At 48.1% G+C, this 17,312-nt stretch overlaps 1 protein-coding gene across 11 annotated transcripts in view; it reads right to left on the bottom strand.

Annotated features, from left to right (window-relative positions):
- PACS2 (phosphofurin acidic cluster sorting protein 2) overlaps positions 1-17,312 on the bottom strand; it is a 72,904-nt gene that overhangs the window by 34,298 nt on the left and 21,294 nt on the right. For 4 of the 11 annotated variants that reach the window (XM_041420031.1, XM_041420032.1, XM_041420033.1 and 1 more), the window contains exons 2-7: positions 11,674-11,761; positions 8,608-8,697; positions 4,661-4,786; positions 2,463-2,625; positions 1,344-1,417; positions 518-598 (exon numbers count right to left, since the gene is read on the bottom strand). In XM_041420031.1, the coding sequence (XP_041275965.1) occupies positions 518-598; positions 1,344-1,417; positions 2,463-2,625; positions 4,661-4,786; positions 8,608-8,697; positions 11,674-11,761 (622 nt within the window). Of the gene's footprint in view, positions 1-517; positions 599-1,343; positions 1,418-2,462; positions 2,626-4,660; positions 4,787-8,607; positions 8,704-11,673; positions 11,762-17,312 lie in introns of those variants that run through there. The other 7 variants (XM_041420035.1, XM_041420036.1, XM_041420041.1 and 4 more) reach the window with 3 other exon arrangements.

Below are 17,312 nucleotides of genomic sequence, written 5' to 3'. Positions count from 1 at the left end.
GGGGGGGGGGGAAGGCGTGGACAGCCACATGCATCTTTATAAAGCTTCTATATATATCATATCCAGCTACTTCTTTTGCCTCAGCACCACATGCACCACCTGAAGTTTATCCATCAAGCTCCAACCCCTGACTAAGCCACTTCATTTTGAGAACTTCCCACTGGCCTCTCCCATCACAGATTTGCAGATCACAAATAGGAGAGCTTTCCTCCACTTAGAGCTACTTTCAGGACTTACATGAGCATGGATCCTGAACTGGTTTCTTCATGGGGATGGAATTTCATACACTTGCATGATTTTTGGAACTCCTTAACCTTGCAGCCAAGGGACACTCAAGACATGCACACACCTTGGATGGTCCCACTGCCTGAACTGGCTGTTTTTTCTAGCTCTTCACATGCTGTGACCATGCCCCCAAGCTCCATGCTGGGCCAGGGTGTCTGGTTTCCCACAAGCCACATGCACTGCACATCCTGGCCAAACCCCATCAGTGTTAGTAAAACTGATTTCCACCGACCCTGGTTATGGACGTCGTTCTTACTATCGATCTCCGCTGCTTCTTGGGCTTCCCCATCTCGTACTCATCATCATCCAAATCCTGAACAGAAAGAGGATTCCCGTGTTACCTTCGTCATTCTGCGACACATGAGCATGTAAATATGTTCCTTCTATGCAGATGAACCTGCTGCTGTGTCTTCCAGGCATCCAGCATTTGCCTTAATTGCAGTTATGATGGTAGAGGGAAAAGGAAGTGAGACAGGTCTGCAGGGACAGGAACAACAGCTTGGAGAAGCAAAACAGCCCTAGCTCTACATTCAAGGAACAAGGACAGTCACAGCCCCACATTTTGGTGGGTCCCTCTCTCGGTACCCTCTGACAGGTGATGCCAGAGTCTGAAGGCAAGTAAGATCCAAACTCAAAAGCATCTCACATCTAGTCAGGGGATTCTCCATAAGGACCTATCGTGCAAAAGGTATTAAAGACTAAAGGCTGCCTCAAACCCCACTGGCCCTTTAATTACAGCTGGGGATCCAGTTGGGCTCTTTGAAACCAATAAACACTATAGAAGCCATCAAATGACACCCTGATCATTAAGCAGAGAAGCACAAGGATGCCAATGTTTTTCCAAGGAGCTCAAGTCCAAACACGTGAACAGATAAATCACAGCATGGTAGAAGAAATGGGTTACTGTGCAGGCCCTCTCCACTGCAGCTGAACACTTGGTAACAGTCTCACACTGGTGTGGTTTAGATACAGAAATAGGCTTTTAGTTTCAAGCAGGAGCTGGGAGTGCACATGCTCCACTGAGCCCTCTCAGGGAGAAGCCATGCCCTGAACAGTACCTGGCCCTGCACGGCATCATCACTGGCCTCCTGCTCAGAAGAGAAGCTCTCGTACTCTTCCTCGGAATAGTTGTCTGAAAGGGAAGGAAAGAGGGGAAAGATCCTGTGAAACTCCTTCAAGGTGAGGGCACGGTCTCATCTCAGGAGCAGAAAAGGCCAGCTAAAGGCACAAATCAAGAAAGGAGGCACACAAGGAGAAGACAAACTAGCAGGCATCTATCCGTGCTAGAACCAGTGAGACAGGGATTGTCTGGAGGAAAGGAATGAAGAGGAACACACCCAGTAAGAAAGAAGGACCAGGACACAGATAAGGCTCCTCCTTTCAGTAGGAGGAGGAAACTTCCTCTGGAAAATACCAACCACCTGGTAGACAGCAGCAAGTAAAAAGGTTTCTCCACAAGGGAAATTACATTTCCCCCTAACATGTGCATAACTGACTTAAAGGGGCAAGTGAAACACGACAAAACCTTTATGGAAATGAGTCTTCAGGTGAGCTGCCCAGCCCCAGGCAGCAGCACACAAACACCTATGTGCACTACCTTCAGCAGGTCACTCCTACAGCAGTGAGCAGAAGGCTGGTACCACATAAAAACATCACCACAAGCCTGAACCCAATGACTTCCCTATACAGTGCACAACATCATGGATTTACACTCCTTAAGCCAGGCCATCACACCCTGCAAAACATGCTGCAGGTTGGCAGGTCTCATCTAAAGTTCATGAAATTTATTGTAGAATACTCAAAGGAAAAAGAAGATGGAAGAGTAGCTTAAGTGTGAATCTCCTGAATACATCACTGATAGCCAGGTGAGAAGCTACAGGCTCTCAAAACATCCACCAGTAATGCTGGGAGAGCACTGGTGAGGACACAGCCAACCCTTGCTGGATGGCTCAGGTGTGGTGTGGCATGCAGGAAAAGCTCTGACAATTCAATGCCCTGCTCCTGTCACACTCCCTGCTTGCTCAGCAGCACTTTTGCAAAGTGGGTTTTCTTTGCACTGATCACTTACAGACATAGCAACTTGTGCAAACCAGTCCTCATTTGTCCCAGGTAGGGTAATTCAACTTCAGCTAGTTCAGGAAGGCACTGGTCCTCAGAGAATGTGGTTGGACTCTTACCTGTAGACTTGATTTTCTGGCTGGCCTGCATTGTGCTGTCTTCATGGTCGATTGGCTGACTTGACAAGGAGAAGATCCAGATTTCTGCCACCTTCACTGGAGCCTCTTTGATGTTGCTGAAAAGGCTCAGAACCTGGCCACCTTCTGTAGGGTGCTGCATGACCTGGGACAGAAATTAAGCAGAACAAATCTGCATTTAAGTGTATTTAAACTTGTGTCATTTGCATACTACAAGAGTTATTTATGTTAATGGAGTTACTCTACATTTCCAGGACTTTGTAACCACAGGAGCCACTTGCAGGCAATCCACAAGGCTAGCTGAGATTTTATCCTACTGCTAATGAAAGTGATGGAAGAAAACAAAAAACATTCTGAGTCTAACAGCTGATTAGCTCACCCTTGAAGCAGAGTACTTGACTACCTCATTACTATGTATTTGCTTCCCCAGCACAGTATTGATTTGAATTATCAAGTTACCCACCTTCTGAACACCAAATTAAGGAACTTGATAGTGCCTTAAAACCAAGCAAAAGAGCCGGTAAAAGCAAAAATTCTTGATGAGAAAAAAGCGCCTCCTAAAGCCAAATATCCTTGCTGTGGAGAGCTGACACATGAATCTCAGAGGAACCAGCCACCACCCCAGGACAATGAAGCAGCAGCAGCTCATGAAACACAAGTCAGTGGTGGAGGCAGAGGGACACCTTGGTGCAGATTTCTCCTCCCTTTGCCACTCCCAGCTCAGAGGTTTCTCCCCAGAATCTTGTGATCTTCTCTAGCCCCACCAGAGTGAGTGAGCCCATCCCCTCACCTGCACAGCAGCTTTCCAACACACACCAGGCTGCCCTGTCCCTCCTCACAGGGACCTAAACAGATCTGAGCTGATGAGGAACATATGTCCCCCTGCTCTGAAACAGCTCACTCTCAACTCCAATTCACTGTTTTGTTTCAACAGCTTAAGAGAACTTTTTTTTTTTTTTTTTTTTTTTTAAAGAAATGAGTCAGTGGAGTTTAGGGGTCATCATCCTATAAACTCCAAAGGGGAGGGGAGGGCTTGTAAAATCCATTTTCCTGAAGACTTCAATTTCATAAATATTCCAGATGAGCTGGGGAGCAACTATTTCCTAACATGGCGAACCTTTGAACATTTTTGACCTCCTAACCCCAGTCAGCTGACATTACAAACAGACATAAGAAAAACCACATGTAGCAGCAGCAAATGCCCCACACTTAGAAGTTGACCAGTGACTCTAATTAATGGGCCCAAATGTTTTCTGCCTTACAGCAGTATTTACTTTCTGGTAGTCCAACAAATCAAACAGTACAGGAAAAATGTTAGCTGCAACACCATGCACTTGGCCAATTCAAATAAGGAGCTCACCATTCACTGCAAGGCTGAGGGAAGCTGCACTCACACAAGAGAAGCACTCTTTAGAGTGAATTATTTAATATAATAATAACTCACCACAGCATAACACTAGCTTATTTTGGATAAAAGTAATTTGTTGACAGAATGCAGTCTGATGAAAAATATTGGTGTGAAACTGAACTTGCTACTGCTAAGCCCATTTCTAAACACTCAGACACTGAAACAGCAGAGATTAAACAGGGCACCAAGTAACAAAGCATGGAGCTATGCCATTCAGAAAGCCTTGGTGAATAATTTATCCATACTTGACTCCAGCATTAATTTTATCATTTACTTCTCATGAATAGAGCTCCACCTAAATTACCCACAGCCACGAAATAACAATGGCCAAGGGTTTTTCAAGCAAAATGAGAGAAATTACTTAATCCTGAACTCTCATACTGTGGCACGGAGAGGCACAGTAAATCTTGCTTTAACTTTACCACTTCTCAGGGTGGGAAGGCTTGCCCAAGTGACTCTGTCTTGTTCTCCACTTTTTTATCTGGACCCCCTAACTCTAATAAAGCCACAAAACAATAACAAAGCCCTCAAAATGTCACAAGCTATCCTTGTGAAAGCTTTAGCTATTAAGAGATGAGGCAGAAAACACTCTATATTATTACTCAGTAATAAAATCTGGTTAAAATATTGCCCTGTGAATATTGATTGCAGCTGTTAAGACAGCTATTTGAAATCCTGTCAGGTTTTTCTCAATGAGGCAAGTGACAACAGTGTGTTTGGAGAGAAGGGAAGGTGTCCACGTGTGAAAGCAGACTCTGGAAGAGCAGCTCACCTCAGCCATGTTGATGCATCCCACAGCCAGGGTCTTGTAGCCTAAAATGGTTCTGTTCTTGTAGCGCTTCCGCCGCTGCAGCATGATCTGGAGCTTGTTGCCTTCTCTCTTCAAGAAGTGAGGGTACTGAGGTGGGAAACACAGTGGAAAAACTCATTTTGCTTCTTGGCAATAGCTCCCCAGCTTCATGGATAACCTCCATTCCTAAGGAACAAGCCCAGGGCTTTCCTAAGTGCCTGCAGCTCGCTCACACTCAGCGCACAATTCTTCATTACCCTGGGAAAGACTCTGCCCAAACAGCTCAGCCAGGCACTCCAAAAACACAATCCAGGCACACAGAGCAGCTGCTCAGTTTGGGAAGGGCTGGGCCCAGGGAGATGAGCAGCCTCTAGGAGACACTTTCCCAAAAGCTAAAGAGAGGATGCCCAGAAGTGGAGCCCTCAGTGCTGCCCTGGGCATGGGCTGCTCTGCACAAGCAGTGGGCAGTGGCAGGGACAGCCACAGACCCCCACACTCTTGGCAGGACACTGCCTTCCCTCCAGCACAAGGACACCTCTCAACTGGTTGTATTTTAAGTAATTAAGTCAAGAAAAAAAAACCTGTCCTACTGCCAGGTTATGTTGCAAAGACATAAATCCTCCCAAGGCATGTTCCATACTAGAAAATACATTTGTTTATACACCTCCTCCAGAAAGTCCCCAGGAAGAGAAAGCTGTGAAGTGAAGAAGAGACTGTTAGGGAATAAGGCTAACCATAACCATAACCATGAAGGAGAAGCTGTCCAAAGGAAGAAAGATAAAGCAGCAACCTGGCCAGTTCTCATCCCAAGAAGAGAGGAGAATGGGACATGTGCTCCAAATATACAACATAAATAGTACTAAATAACCAGCAGACAGGAGAACCTAATTGCTGGGATCTCAAAGAGGACATTCGGAAGCAAAGGATGCTTCTCTTGCAGAGAAGAATTACTTTTTTTTCCTTGGAACATTACGAAAATTAACTTCCTGCCCATCAAAACACTTGATAAAATCAGCAAACACCACCAGAAAACCCTGAGATATTAATTTGCAGTCCAGAGCAAGCCTGACTGCTCTGCAGGGAGCTGGGAGCAGCGGCCACCCAAACAAGAAGAATACTAATTAGCTGATTGCCCTGCAAGGGCAAGATCTACTGCTCATTACCCGAGGCAGAGGCATTGCAGAAGAGAGGAGCAACAATCCACACCACTAAAAGACAATCCCAAAACACACAGAGCCTGTGACTCTACAGATGTGCCATATCCCTAAAGGATGGCAGAAAGTTATTGGAGAGAAGGGGCAAGAGGGGCTCAAAAAGCCAGAGGCACCTTTCACACTCAAATTTACCATTTCCTTCTTCTGGGGCCCTTCTACATGTTGGAAGGGCAGCAGGGAAGAGGGACTCCTTGCTCTCAGTTCACAGCATTTGAGCCACACCTAGGCTGCCTAAGTACAAACCTAGAACTGAAGTCCCAAGTCACCCTTGGTGCCAGGCCAGCTCAGTTTGAACGTGTCCAGTTTTCTGGGATTAAACACCTCAAGTCCATAGATGTACGGGTTTCTGTTTTTCTCAGGTGTACTGCCTGGCCACCTCTGATGAGCATTCACAGAGGTGGTAAAAGAAGGAACAGAGAGACTCAGGCCACTCAGCTCCTCCATCAAAAGCAATGCCCTCCAGAAGAAAAGATGAGCTATTTGCACAGCACAGTCCAGCTTTTTTAACACCAGCCATGACTTACCAGCTCTCCAGAATTGCTTCAACACAAACTTTTCAGTGATTGTCAGTCCATGGCAGAGAATGGAGAAGAAAACAGTTTGGCTCAAAAGTTTTTAGAGGGAGCACCAAAAACCTCAAGGTACCTCTGAGGAGTGAGAAAATGCACACACCAGAATAGTGAGAGTCAGGGTAAGACTTTTTCTGAAGCCTCAATAATGTAATCTCTCCCATCTGGAAAGGTTATTAGATTAAAGACAGGAATTAAGTGCAGAGCTCTTAATTAATGCCAGAGAGGTGTGATCTTGAGCTTGGAACATGTGGGGAATTTCCCTGGGCTCTGTGAAACCCACAGAAGTGTGGGTCAGGAGAAGCAGGAATTCCAGCAGGAAGGGTGATGTCAGCTCACCTGCCTGAAGGGCTGCTGCTGGTTCAGCTTTAGCCCCAGCTAGGAGGGGAAGCAGGACTGCACAGGGCACAAACTCCAGTCTCAGCTGTGCAACAGGGCAGCAGGAAACTCCTCCCTTCAGTCTGAGCAGAGGCCTGCCAGACACCAGGGGCTGCTCACTGTGGTACCAGCCAGCAGAACACCCCTAGCTCAGCTCTGGCAAGGGAACACTCCATGCAAAGGACAAGAGTATCACCCAGGAGAAGGAACTGAGCAGGCAGGCAGCACAAAGGTACAAGGGGCTGCAAATCCAGGCAGGCAGCACAAAGCCAGGCACACGATGTTGAGAACTGACCGTGCAATACGGAGATACTGACTGCTGCAAGACAACAAAACCTGCTCTGTGACACCCACATGCTTTTACTTTGTGGCCTACCACCCCTCTCAAATATATCCCAGGCAATAAATTCAGATTGCAGCTGAATTAAGCTATGGTTGCTAGCTAGAAGTAGCTTTCAGCCATTGTCCAATTAAGCAGCAGTAAAAGTTGCCATAAAAATCCAGCTGTGTCATTTCAAGAATGCTTCCCAGGCCTTACTGCATCCAAGACCACCAACCCTTCCTGCAGTCAGAGACCAGCAGCACCTCTCTGCTTTAAGCTCACTCACCTCTGCTGAAGGCTCAGTGTCCCAGACACTCCTCTCCCCTGCTCTGGCTCAATTTTCAGCCCCGTCAGGGAAGCAGAGTTAAAGGCTGCATCCTGCTGCAGCATTGCTCTGAGCCTCAGGAAAAAACCCAAAACACCATAATCCAAATGAATTCCAAAAGATCTGCAGACTTGCTCCTTCCTGACACAGGACTGGCAGAGGGAAACCTGGCTTGTCTTACAGCTTTGCTCCCAACCATGGGAAAACTGCAGCCACAGGATCCAGGTGCAGATATTCCTGGCATGCAGCTTGGTTATTCCTGTTCACAAAACAGGGGATGCAATGCTGCAGTAAACCCAGCCATCTGCTTGGGCAGCTGCAGGGTTATCACCTATCTGCAACGAAAGCTTACCTGCTTCAGCTCTGCACAGGTCTGAGTAACAACCAGCCTCACATCATCACTTGAGCCTTTCTCCTTACCAGATCAAAGTCCTGAAGTCAAGATCTAACCCACAGTCACAAAACAAAGGTAATCCAGGTATGAATGCTCCTGAGGTCTGCCTGGCTCTGCTCTATGTGTGCAGGATCCTCTCTCTCACTTTCAGCAAGCCCTTATTTACCTTATTTCCCTACTCAGGAGGTAGCACCAGGGCAGCAGACTTTAAAGAAAAAGGAACCAAAAAATGCAGTTGTTCCAATTCACAGCTATTCCTGTGACCCCAGAGCCAGGAGTAACTATAAGCACACTGCTCCTGCTTCCCCAAATGGTGCCTCCCTCAGCAACTCCAAATCAGAGGCTCACCTGACTCATTCCTACTACTGCCTCCTGTCAGCCTGACACTCCACACCACCCTCACGGCTGCCACCCTCCACTGCCTGCTCATAAGAAGGCAACAAAAGGCAAAAAAGGAGCCAACTCGCTCTGCTTCAGCTCTTGCCACAGCTATGCCTTGAGGAGGAGAGCCTGCAAAGCCTTCCTGCTCCGGGATGCACTGTGGAGGAGCTGTGAACCAGCCCTGAGCGCTGAGAGGCCATTCACACAAGCTGTGCTGCTGCTCACCAGGACCTGCACCTGGGAGCCACCACGCAGCCAGCCCTGCTCCACCTCGGAGCCACCACCTCCCCCTGCGAACAAGCCCGGGGGAGCAGCGGCAGCCCAGCAGCAGCCGGTGCCAGCCTACCTGCAGCGAGAAGGTCAGAGCCAGCTCCGTCTCCACGTGTCCACTCGGGGGCAACACGATCTCGTGGGAGCGCAGGATGCGCTTGGAGCCCTGCATGGAAACAAAGTCCAGCACCGGGTGAACTGCCCCGAAGCCACCTCTCACATCCCATCCCAGCCCTGTTTACTGCACACCAGGAAACGTTGTCAGGGGCTACCACAGAGAAGTGAACGGATGGCTCTGACCTTGTACTTCTGTGAAATATTAATGAGATGAAAGGGAGATATTTGACTAATAAAGATTTGGGCATATTTACTGTCCTTAACTGCAACAATGCAGCTTTTGTTCTGCCAAGCCCCAGCATTGAAAAGCTGTGAGTCAACCCCCACCCCCGGAGTCCAAGTCTCCTATTTTCACTTCAGCCAGTAGGTACAGGGCCGTTCGTCTCCTGGGTCTGGAGGCTGCAGCATCATGCTTAAATCTCCTGCGTTAGCCATGACAGACTGGGCTTTTCTTTTTGTGCACACAACCCTCCCTGGGGGAAATGGGGACTTTAACCTGTTTAAACAATTGCCAGTAGCTAGGAATATTAAAGAAAAAAATCACTAAGCAACTCAGTGGAATCTGGAGATTCAATGTATCACAGGGCAACTCCAAACCAACACTGTGTGTGGACTGCCTTATGCTAACAGAGTTACCAGGCTATTTACTGTGTGAGCATTTCATTTCAGGGAATGTTTAAAGGAAAACTAGCAGGAAAACACGACAGACTGGTGCCTAGCAAACCCTTCTGCATTGTTCAAACACAGTGGCAAGTTTCAGAGGTCTCTGGCTCAACGTTCTGCTGAGGCTGCAGATCTGGCTTTGTCCAGACGGGCTGATCTCCCAGAAGCACAGAACTGTAGCTCTCAAAAAAGCAGCATCTGGGAAATCAGAGACAGACTGGAGGGGCGTAAACACCTCCAAGCTACATCCAGGGGGAAATGTGGTCTGCCCCATCGGTCTCAGAGAGCATCAGAAGATGAGACAGCAGCAGAGCCTCGTCTACATCCCCTCCTCCCCGAAGGCACAGCTCAGGCAGCCCCAGCAAAGGCCGTGATCTGCAGCGGTGCCTCAGCCCTGCACAGCTCCAGCTCCTCTCTGGGAACACCGGGGTGCCTGAGCTCCAGCAGATCTGCCAGCACACGACAGAGCAGAGCCTGGCACCCAGGGGCTGCCCCCAGGACAAGCAGCACATGTGCAAGTGAAGCACAGCCAGCCTGGCCGCTGGCAACAGCGGCAGCTGCTCCATTTGTGCAAAGCTCCTAATGGCAGCAATCTTGCTTTACTGGTTACGCAACCAAAATCTAATGAAAGACCAAATATAGTTGCTTTTAAAAGACCGCAGCAGATAAACAGAGCAACGGCTCGGGAAATACAGCTGACAACTCTTTGAACATCTCTTCTCTGGAGGCTGCAAGGAAACATGGGAGACGCAGGTAAGATGCTCTCGTTAGGTCTGAATTCAGTCATCCCCTCTGGAAGGGCTCTGGTGTCTGACAACTCACATGCAATTCCCCACACAACAGCAGCCATTTGACGGAGACCATGTATTTGATGATCCAGTACCACCAGCCTCAAACAACAGCCATGTCAGAAACCTGAGTGCTGGCAAATAAAGCATCCCTGGAAAAGCCTGTTAGCATCAGCAACATAACCTGCAAGCTCTGAAGGGATTTTTAATAGCAGGGCCTGGTGTGGAGAGGACTGCTCAGGTTCCAGTGTCTGAACCCGCAGCAATGCAGACCACACCACACACACAAAATGGGACCTGAAATTCCCACGTGTTAAAATTCCCTTTGGATCTGTGGGTTTGGGGCAAGTTTTCACCTACAGGAAGTGTGAGCAGCAGTAATCTGGACAGGAAAAGAAGGTCTTGCTCTAATAAAAGCTTCTGAATTCTTCAAGCCAAGTCTGGCACTCTCTGGGCATAGATCAGTCTCTGACAAGCCTCAGGTGCTTACAGTGATGCATTCATCGTCGAGGAGTACAAACATATGGAAAGCTTTCAGACTTGATAAGCAGTATCTGACAGCCTGGAAACCCACAGCAGTGCTTCTTCTGAGGTTCCACAAATCCAGGTGTGTGAAGCAATTCCCTGCCTCTCTGCTCTCTGCTGTGGGTGCACAAACCCCCTCCGACTTAGAGGGGCGCATTTTTATCCCAGCTGGACCACTCAAAGATGAGAGATACCAATTAAATCCTCAGCTATGTGGTTTTCCTTCCTGATTTTACCTTCCAAACTAGAATTTGTGTGCTTTGACACAACCAGAGCTCTCTGCAGGGGTTTGCCTAGCTCCTCATTTGAAAAGCAGCAGCTTTTCAGCCCAGTTAATGTTCTACTTACAGGTCTGCTAGGCTTTTCCTGGTTAAGCACTTTAGGGTTTGCAGAGATGCGAGCACGTGAGCCCAGCCGATGCTGTGACGCACGGTGGAACCGAGCTCCCTTCCTTCCCCCCTCCAGGCAGAGTGACCTACATGGAGGCACCTAATTAAATGGCACAAACATCTGCTGTGAAGTGGGTTATTTACCTAGGATGACAGCTGTATTTTAGGAAAAGCAATTAGTCTGTACAGGCACCCTGCAAACCCGCTGACAAGCTTGGCTACAGACTCAATAGCAGAGCTGCCCAGCAGCAGAGGAAGGCCCAGACTCCCCCAAACTGAGACCCAGTTACCAAGATATTCAGCCTCAGACTAGTAAATAGAGATGTGGGCTCGGATTTAGTGCCAGCTCAGGAAGAAAAGGGGACATGTGATCTGTGAAAAGCATTTTTACATACAGATAAGCTTATGCGGAGCCATCGGTGAACAATATTCTTCGCTTATAACAGTGAAATGAGTCTGGAATGTGGGAGAAGGGTAAGAAAAGAGACTACACAGATCCAGAACACCCTGATGGACTTGGGAAAAAGTCTGTGGATGCAACATGGAAGTTGCAGAAGTTGAAGAAGTCTGTGGATCCTTACGTGGGGGTAAAGCTCAGTTTGGGCACCTGCCAGTGTTCTTAGTCAAACATCACAATTCGTAGAACTGGGCAGTAATTACCTGCATTTTGACAGCAATGACCCCGGAAATAAGCTCCTTATCCAATTCCTTTAAGACTACCAGTTTCTTTAACGTCAAGCTGCACAACCTGCAAACGGAACAGAAGAGAAACAGTTACAATCACGTCTGAAAAAGGAAAAGCTCTGATCAGCTTTCATATGCAGCAGTATCCCAGCTGGAGGGAGAACAGGTTCCAGACACAAGCCCCATGCTGATACAGACAAAGACAGCAGAAATATATGAGGCTTTCTTGGCTTCTCAAGACTGAACTTCTCCAACCTTCCATAAATACAAGGAGGTGGACAGGAGGTGCATGTGCCTCTGATACAGATCCATGGCCACACGAGAGCCCCAGACAGCACTGGCCTCCACTGACCACAGCCTGGGAACCCTTGCTTTGAGTCAGACCAAAAGCTTCAGGGTCAGAGGAGTTAAATTCCAGCAATATGAAAGCATAGGGTCAATCTAATTTTAAACTTGTCTACAAGGCTTTCTTAGATTGTTGGCTTTTTCAGTTTCAGACTCCTGGCTCCCAAAGATCTCGCTCCCACCTCTTCTTGTCAACCCACACATTCTTCTCCTCACCCCCAAACAAAAGTGCTAGCAAGTGGCTCAGGCAAGGGCGGGGAGAAAAAAAGGAAAGAGAAAGGAGAGGACTGGAGTGGTGCCCTCTGGCCCTGGTGCTCACATGCCACACATATGCAAGTAAACCACATTCTTCACCCAGGCAATTCTACATTGTTCTGGTTAAAGCTGTTTGCACTTCTGCCTCCCAGCACAGGGAGCTTGGGAGCAGATGGAATTCGGCCTCTGCAGCCGAGTTCAGGCTCTGGGTAACAGGAACATTGGTGTTGTCACAGTTTCACAGAAGTTACCACCAGCTGGGGGAATTCAGAAGGCATACCCATAAACAAACTTCAGGCAAAGATAAACCTGAAGCCAAGAGAGCTCAGTCTGAGGATAGCAGAGGCCAGAGAAAGTTGCTGGGCAGGCTGTAGTGACCAGACATCATCTGTCACGCTGGCCAGGAGCCAGCACTGCCTTTGTGTCAGGTCCTTACTCCATGGCACGGGCATCTCTGGCCTCTGGCATGGAATGCTAGCAGGCATCAGCATTACTCTTCTCAAACCCACTGCCGAGCTCTTTCTCCCAGATCAAGTGTAACATCAGGGCCCTTCATGGAGGGGTGAAGTCCAGCAGTAGATGGGAATGAAAGAGGAGCTGATGCTGGATTTTGGCACAAGTGCCACTGAGTTTCAAGCCTGCACTTGAACTACAGTATTTCACACTGGTGCAAGGTGCCTGACAATGCAGCACTGCAAGGCTGACTTGCACCTCCACCACTTTTTCCACCGATTTGCTGCAATGCCTGAGGGTAGACAGGATCAGCCTGGGTGCAAAACAGCAGCAGAGATGCAGCTAAAGGCTCTTCCCAACAGGAGTGGGGGCAGGTGTTGAAGCAAGTACTGCTGGTCTCATCCTGAAGCACCCGTGCCTCTGCCTGAACTCTGGTCTCTGACACAGGGCCAGCAGCAGGGAAGAGCCAGGCTCATGGTCTGCACTCCAGCACCTCCCCAAACATGTCCCTGCCAGCCTCTTCTCCACCCCAGCTCATGCCATCTGCTCTCCCTCTTCATTTGCAAAGCTCTTGTTCCTGCTAAACCCCCCAAAAGCCAAGAGAAACAGAGGACTGACTACAAGCTGTCTCCTTTGCAGAGCTTTGCATCACAAGACAGCACAACCAGAGATGCTGCAGAAGTTACAAAGAGGTAGAAAAACCAGGACTGCCTGGGCCTCTGTCCCCTCCTGTCCCTCTGTGTGCGCTGGGAGTCAGGTGAAGCAGCATCTCTCAACCTGGAGAACAGGAGAGGGTGCTGGCTTTCCTTCTGCATCCCAAATGAAACAGCAGGCACAGACAGACACACGTGGGCCAGGATCAGGAGGAAGGAGGCTGTGAAGCTGTTTGTTTTCTTTGTAACGCTGTAGCTGGAGGACAATTGTGCTCAGCTTGCCAAAAGCCACAGAGCTCGGGCCAGTCAGGTGCTGAGAGCAGAGGTAGGACAACACACTGGCATTGTCTCAGCTGACAGGCAAGGAACAAAGGCCTTTTCTCTCCAGCCCCGAGCCCGAGGATGGAAAAGGTACGGGAAGAAACAATGGTGTTCTCAGCACACAGAGCAGAGCACAAGGAGGGCGTTCTGTTCTCCGCCGGGCATTCCTTCAATTCATCATTTATGAGCTTTGATCAAACCCTGTGGAGCACTTGCTGCTTGGGGAAAAAAAAATTAAAAAATTAAAAGCCTCCTTTACAGTGATCAGAAAAACAAAAGCAGTTTAAAAAGACATGGGACACATCTGCTTTCTTCATCCCCCATTGCTGGGCTGCTGGTACTAAAAGGCACTTCACACAAAAAACAATGGAATGTTTATCCTCTCCATCGGCGGGGGGCAGGGTGTGTGGGGGATGGATAAAAATCAGTTTAAATCCCGTCAAATCTTACCCTCAACACACGCTTTCAGTGTAAGTTGGCAGCCTACAAATCAAAGCAATCTTCAGAACATGTGGCAGAAAGGGGCCATACCTTACTCAAATCACAAGGAAAAGGCACATGCCAAGTGTGTCCCCGCCACCAGCATGAGGATCCCAAACTACTCACAGGTACAGCAAGGATCTGTGAGCCAGAACTGCCTCTGATAACAGTGCACTTATCTTTCACCACGGTTTTACTGTGCTCCCAGCAAGCCTCAGGGGTCAAAACAGGGCTCAGCCTCACCAGCCACTTCTATCAACAAGCCTGTTAGGTTAAACACTGGTATGTCAAACAGAACAGACACGGCTGGAGCTGGAAAGACATGGAGAAAGAACAAGGCTACATTTGGATACATATAGATATGATCTCTGTGAACATACAGAAAATAACCTAGCACACACAAGGAAGCCTCAGGTCCGGAGCTGAAAGAACCTGAAGTATTTTGAAAGCCTGGGACTGCAATTCAGGAGGTGCAGAGAAATCCTGTCTTTGCATGTTTCAGTAGTGACCTACAGTTGCTCAAGGAGAGTTCAGCTAGCAAAAGCACTAAGTTAGCTGAAGCAGACTTAAATAAGGACAATGGGAATCTGACAGCCAGTATTTCCACCCTTTATTAAAGGTTCATAGTTGATCTCCCTGCCAGGAGCTCAGCTGGGTCCCAAACAGCAGCAGGAGCCTCTGTCTCCTCTGGCCACGGACGTGCCCCCACAGCAAGCAGCCACCAGGTACTTGCCTGGTCCTCTTCTCAGGTCAACAAATCATGAAACAGCTAATGCTACAATAAAACTCTGTATTTTTACATCACTGCTGCAAGAACAGAATTTTGAGGAGAAACCTCAACCTGACCCAAGGATTTCAATTCCCCTTGCTAATGCAAGTTGTGCTGAGTAGCTTCATCACAAGCCCTTTACGTAAGGAGGCAGCTCTCTGCAAGGAACGTAATATTTTGGTAACTGAGATGCAGCAAACGTGTCCAGAACAACCAAATAAAGTGTCACATTCTTTGCTCACTGGATGTTTTGCTTTTGCATCCCTCTGAGTAGGAAGATCAGGAAAATAAACCCCCTCCAAGAAAAAGTCTGCTTTGCTGAATTAAATGTCTGTTTCTCCACAGGGAGCACAGTAATTGCACTGAGACCTCGTTCAAGCAGAGACAGTCGAATCAACAGGAAGGAAAAATTAAAAATTAAAGACCTGCATTTTAATTAAACCCCACAGAAGTAGAGAATAATAACAGGATGCATCCAAAGTTATAGGGGACTCCAAGTACAAGATGGGAGCTGGGGCAGGAAGACTGTAGTACACAGACACCCTTTGTCCAGGTTAAGAGCTGTGAAGAACTGTTCCTAGAGAAAGTGTTTCATGCCAGGAGCACCTTCCTCTGGGGTCTGAAAACCTCAATCAGCCGATGGCTATAAGGAAGGAATTGGTTTCCGTTTGGCCACTGGACAGTTTCACCTCATCCAAGTTATTTCAGCATTTCAGGACAGCAAGCAGCCTCCTAGCCCGGTGCTTTCAACGTCCACGCTGAGTGTTTTGCTTCAAGCTGACACTTTACACCCACATCAGTCCCAAAATAAACCAGGAGCCACTGGAAGGAGAACTGGAGGGACACACCCACCTACACACGCTTGCCCAGACAAACAGAGCCATTCTGCACATAGCTATGGAGGTGTCTGTGCAGGAGGGGCCTGAGCCAAGAGCCCTGCCCAGCATTTTGGGGAGACAGCTGCTTCAGGAAGGTATGGATGTCCGCAGCACACCAAGAGCCAGCTGCATCAGCAGCTTCTCAGGAAGAAAAGAACAGCCTGTTGCTGCACTTAGATGCCAAAGGCAGGGCTCTGTATTGGCCTAGGAGCTAGCTAGGGGAGAAAGCAGGGCAGGAGTACAGTCCTCTGATGTCACTGACACATCAGGTTTGGGCTCTGGTCAAGGGCAGCAGCAGGAGCCTCAGGAAGATGATTCCTCACTTTCCAAAGCTTAATGAGACAACTCCCTCAATGTGATTTAATCCTGGTCTCATTGTCAGGGAAACTCCCAGGAAAGGTGAAATCAAAAGAGGAGGCAGAGGTCAGGCACCCCAGCCTCTGACATGACAGAAGCATAACCTGAGTAACCTGCAAAGAAACCTAATAGTCCTTCATTCACATTTCCCACTAAGCTGACCTTTAATCAGCTGTTCTGGCTATAGATCCATTTGAGTAAGGTTTAAGCAGCCAGGAAACAATCGCAGAGCCAGTATTTTCATTGTTCTTATTCTCAAGGATCTTGAAATCCTCTTCCCAGCATTCATACAGAGAATTAAGCTCTGAAGATTCTAGACTAAGATCTATAAAAATTCTGGAGTAAGCAGGTCTTGTTCAGCCAGGTAGGAGGATGGCAGCTTATCTCACACAACAGGTTCTACCCAGGACCTCACAAGGACACACATGTACAGCCAGACACTATCCTTTTATAGCTGAAATACCATCCTGCTCACTTCAAATAAATTATGCCTACTCCAAACTGAGCAAGCAAAAGGGGGTGGGCATGTTAAAATTCTGCAGATGTGCAGAATATTTACAAGATCCTAGAACTCCACATGGGCACATTTGCTACTTGAAGTTAATATGACCAAGTAGTAAAGCACATCTGAGCTTAGATACTCTAATCCAATATAACAATTGGAAAATGCTGAGAGATGTCTTCCTTCAGCAGGTCAAGACATTGCTGGCTGGCTCTAGGGGACTCAGCAAGGGCACAAAGAGATCAGGGTACCTGCAAGCCAAATAACCCAGACTCAAAAAGCAGAGTTTACATATTCCATTGGCGCTTCTCACTTCGTGTTTCAGTAATCTGGGAAGGAAAGGGCACTGCTGAGACACAGCACTGCTTGTGAGACACACAGGCGTTAAAGCCAAACCTCCACAGCTCCACACACTCTTCAGGGAGCCAAGCAGAATTTCTGGTGGCAGTTGTGTCACACACAACTGTTCTGACTACCTGGCCAAGACATGACGTGTTCCAAGTCACACCTGCAGGAAATCAGCCTGACACCAACTGCTCAGAGCTATGTGCTCTGAACTGTGCTACTGAGAAACAGCAGCTTTCTCTCCCTTTAGGAAATCA

This window comes from Onychostruthus taczanowskii, unplaced genomic scaffold (genome assembly GCF_017590055.1).
Source record: "Onychostruthus taczanowskii isolate IOZ18803 unplaced genomic scaffold, ASM1759005v1 scaffold63, whole genome shotgun sequence".
NCBI classification, from domain to species: domain Eukaryota; kingdom Metazoa; phylum Chordata; class Aves; order Passeriformes; family Passeridae; genus Onychostruthus; species Onychostruthus taczanowskii.
This window is presented reverse-complemented; position numbering and strand designations above follow the sequence as displayed.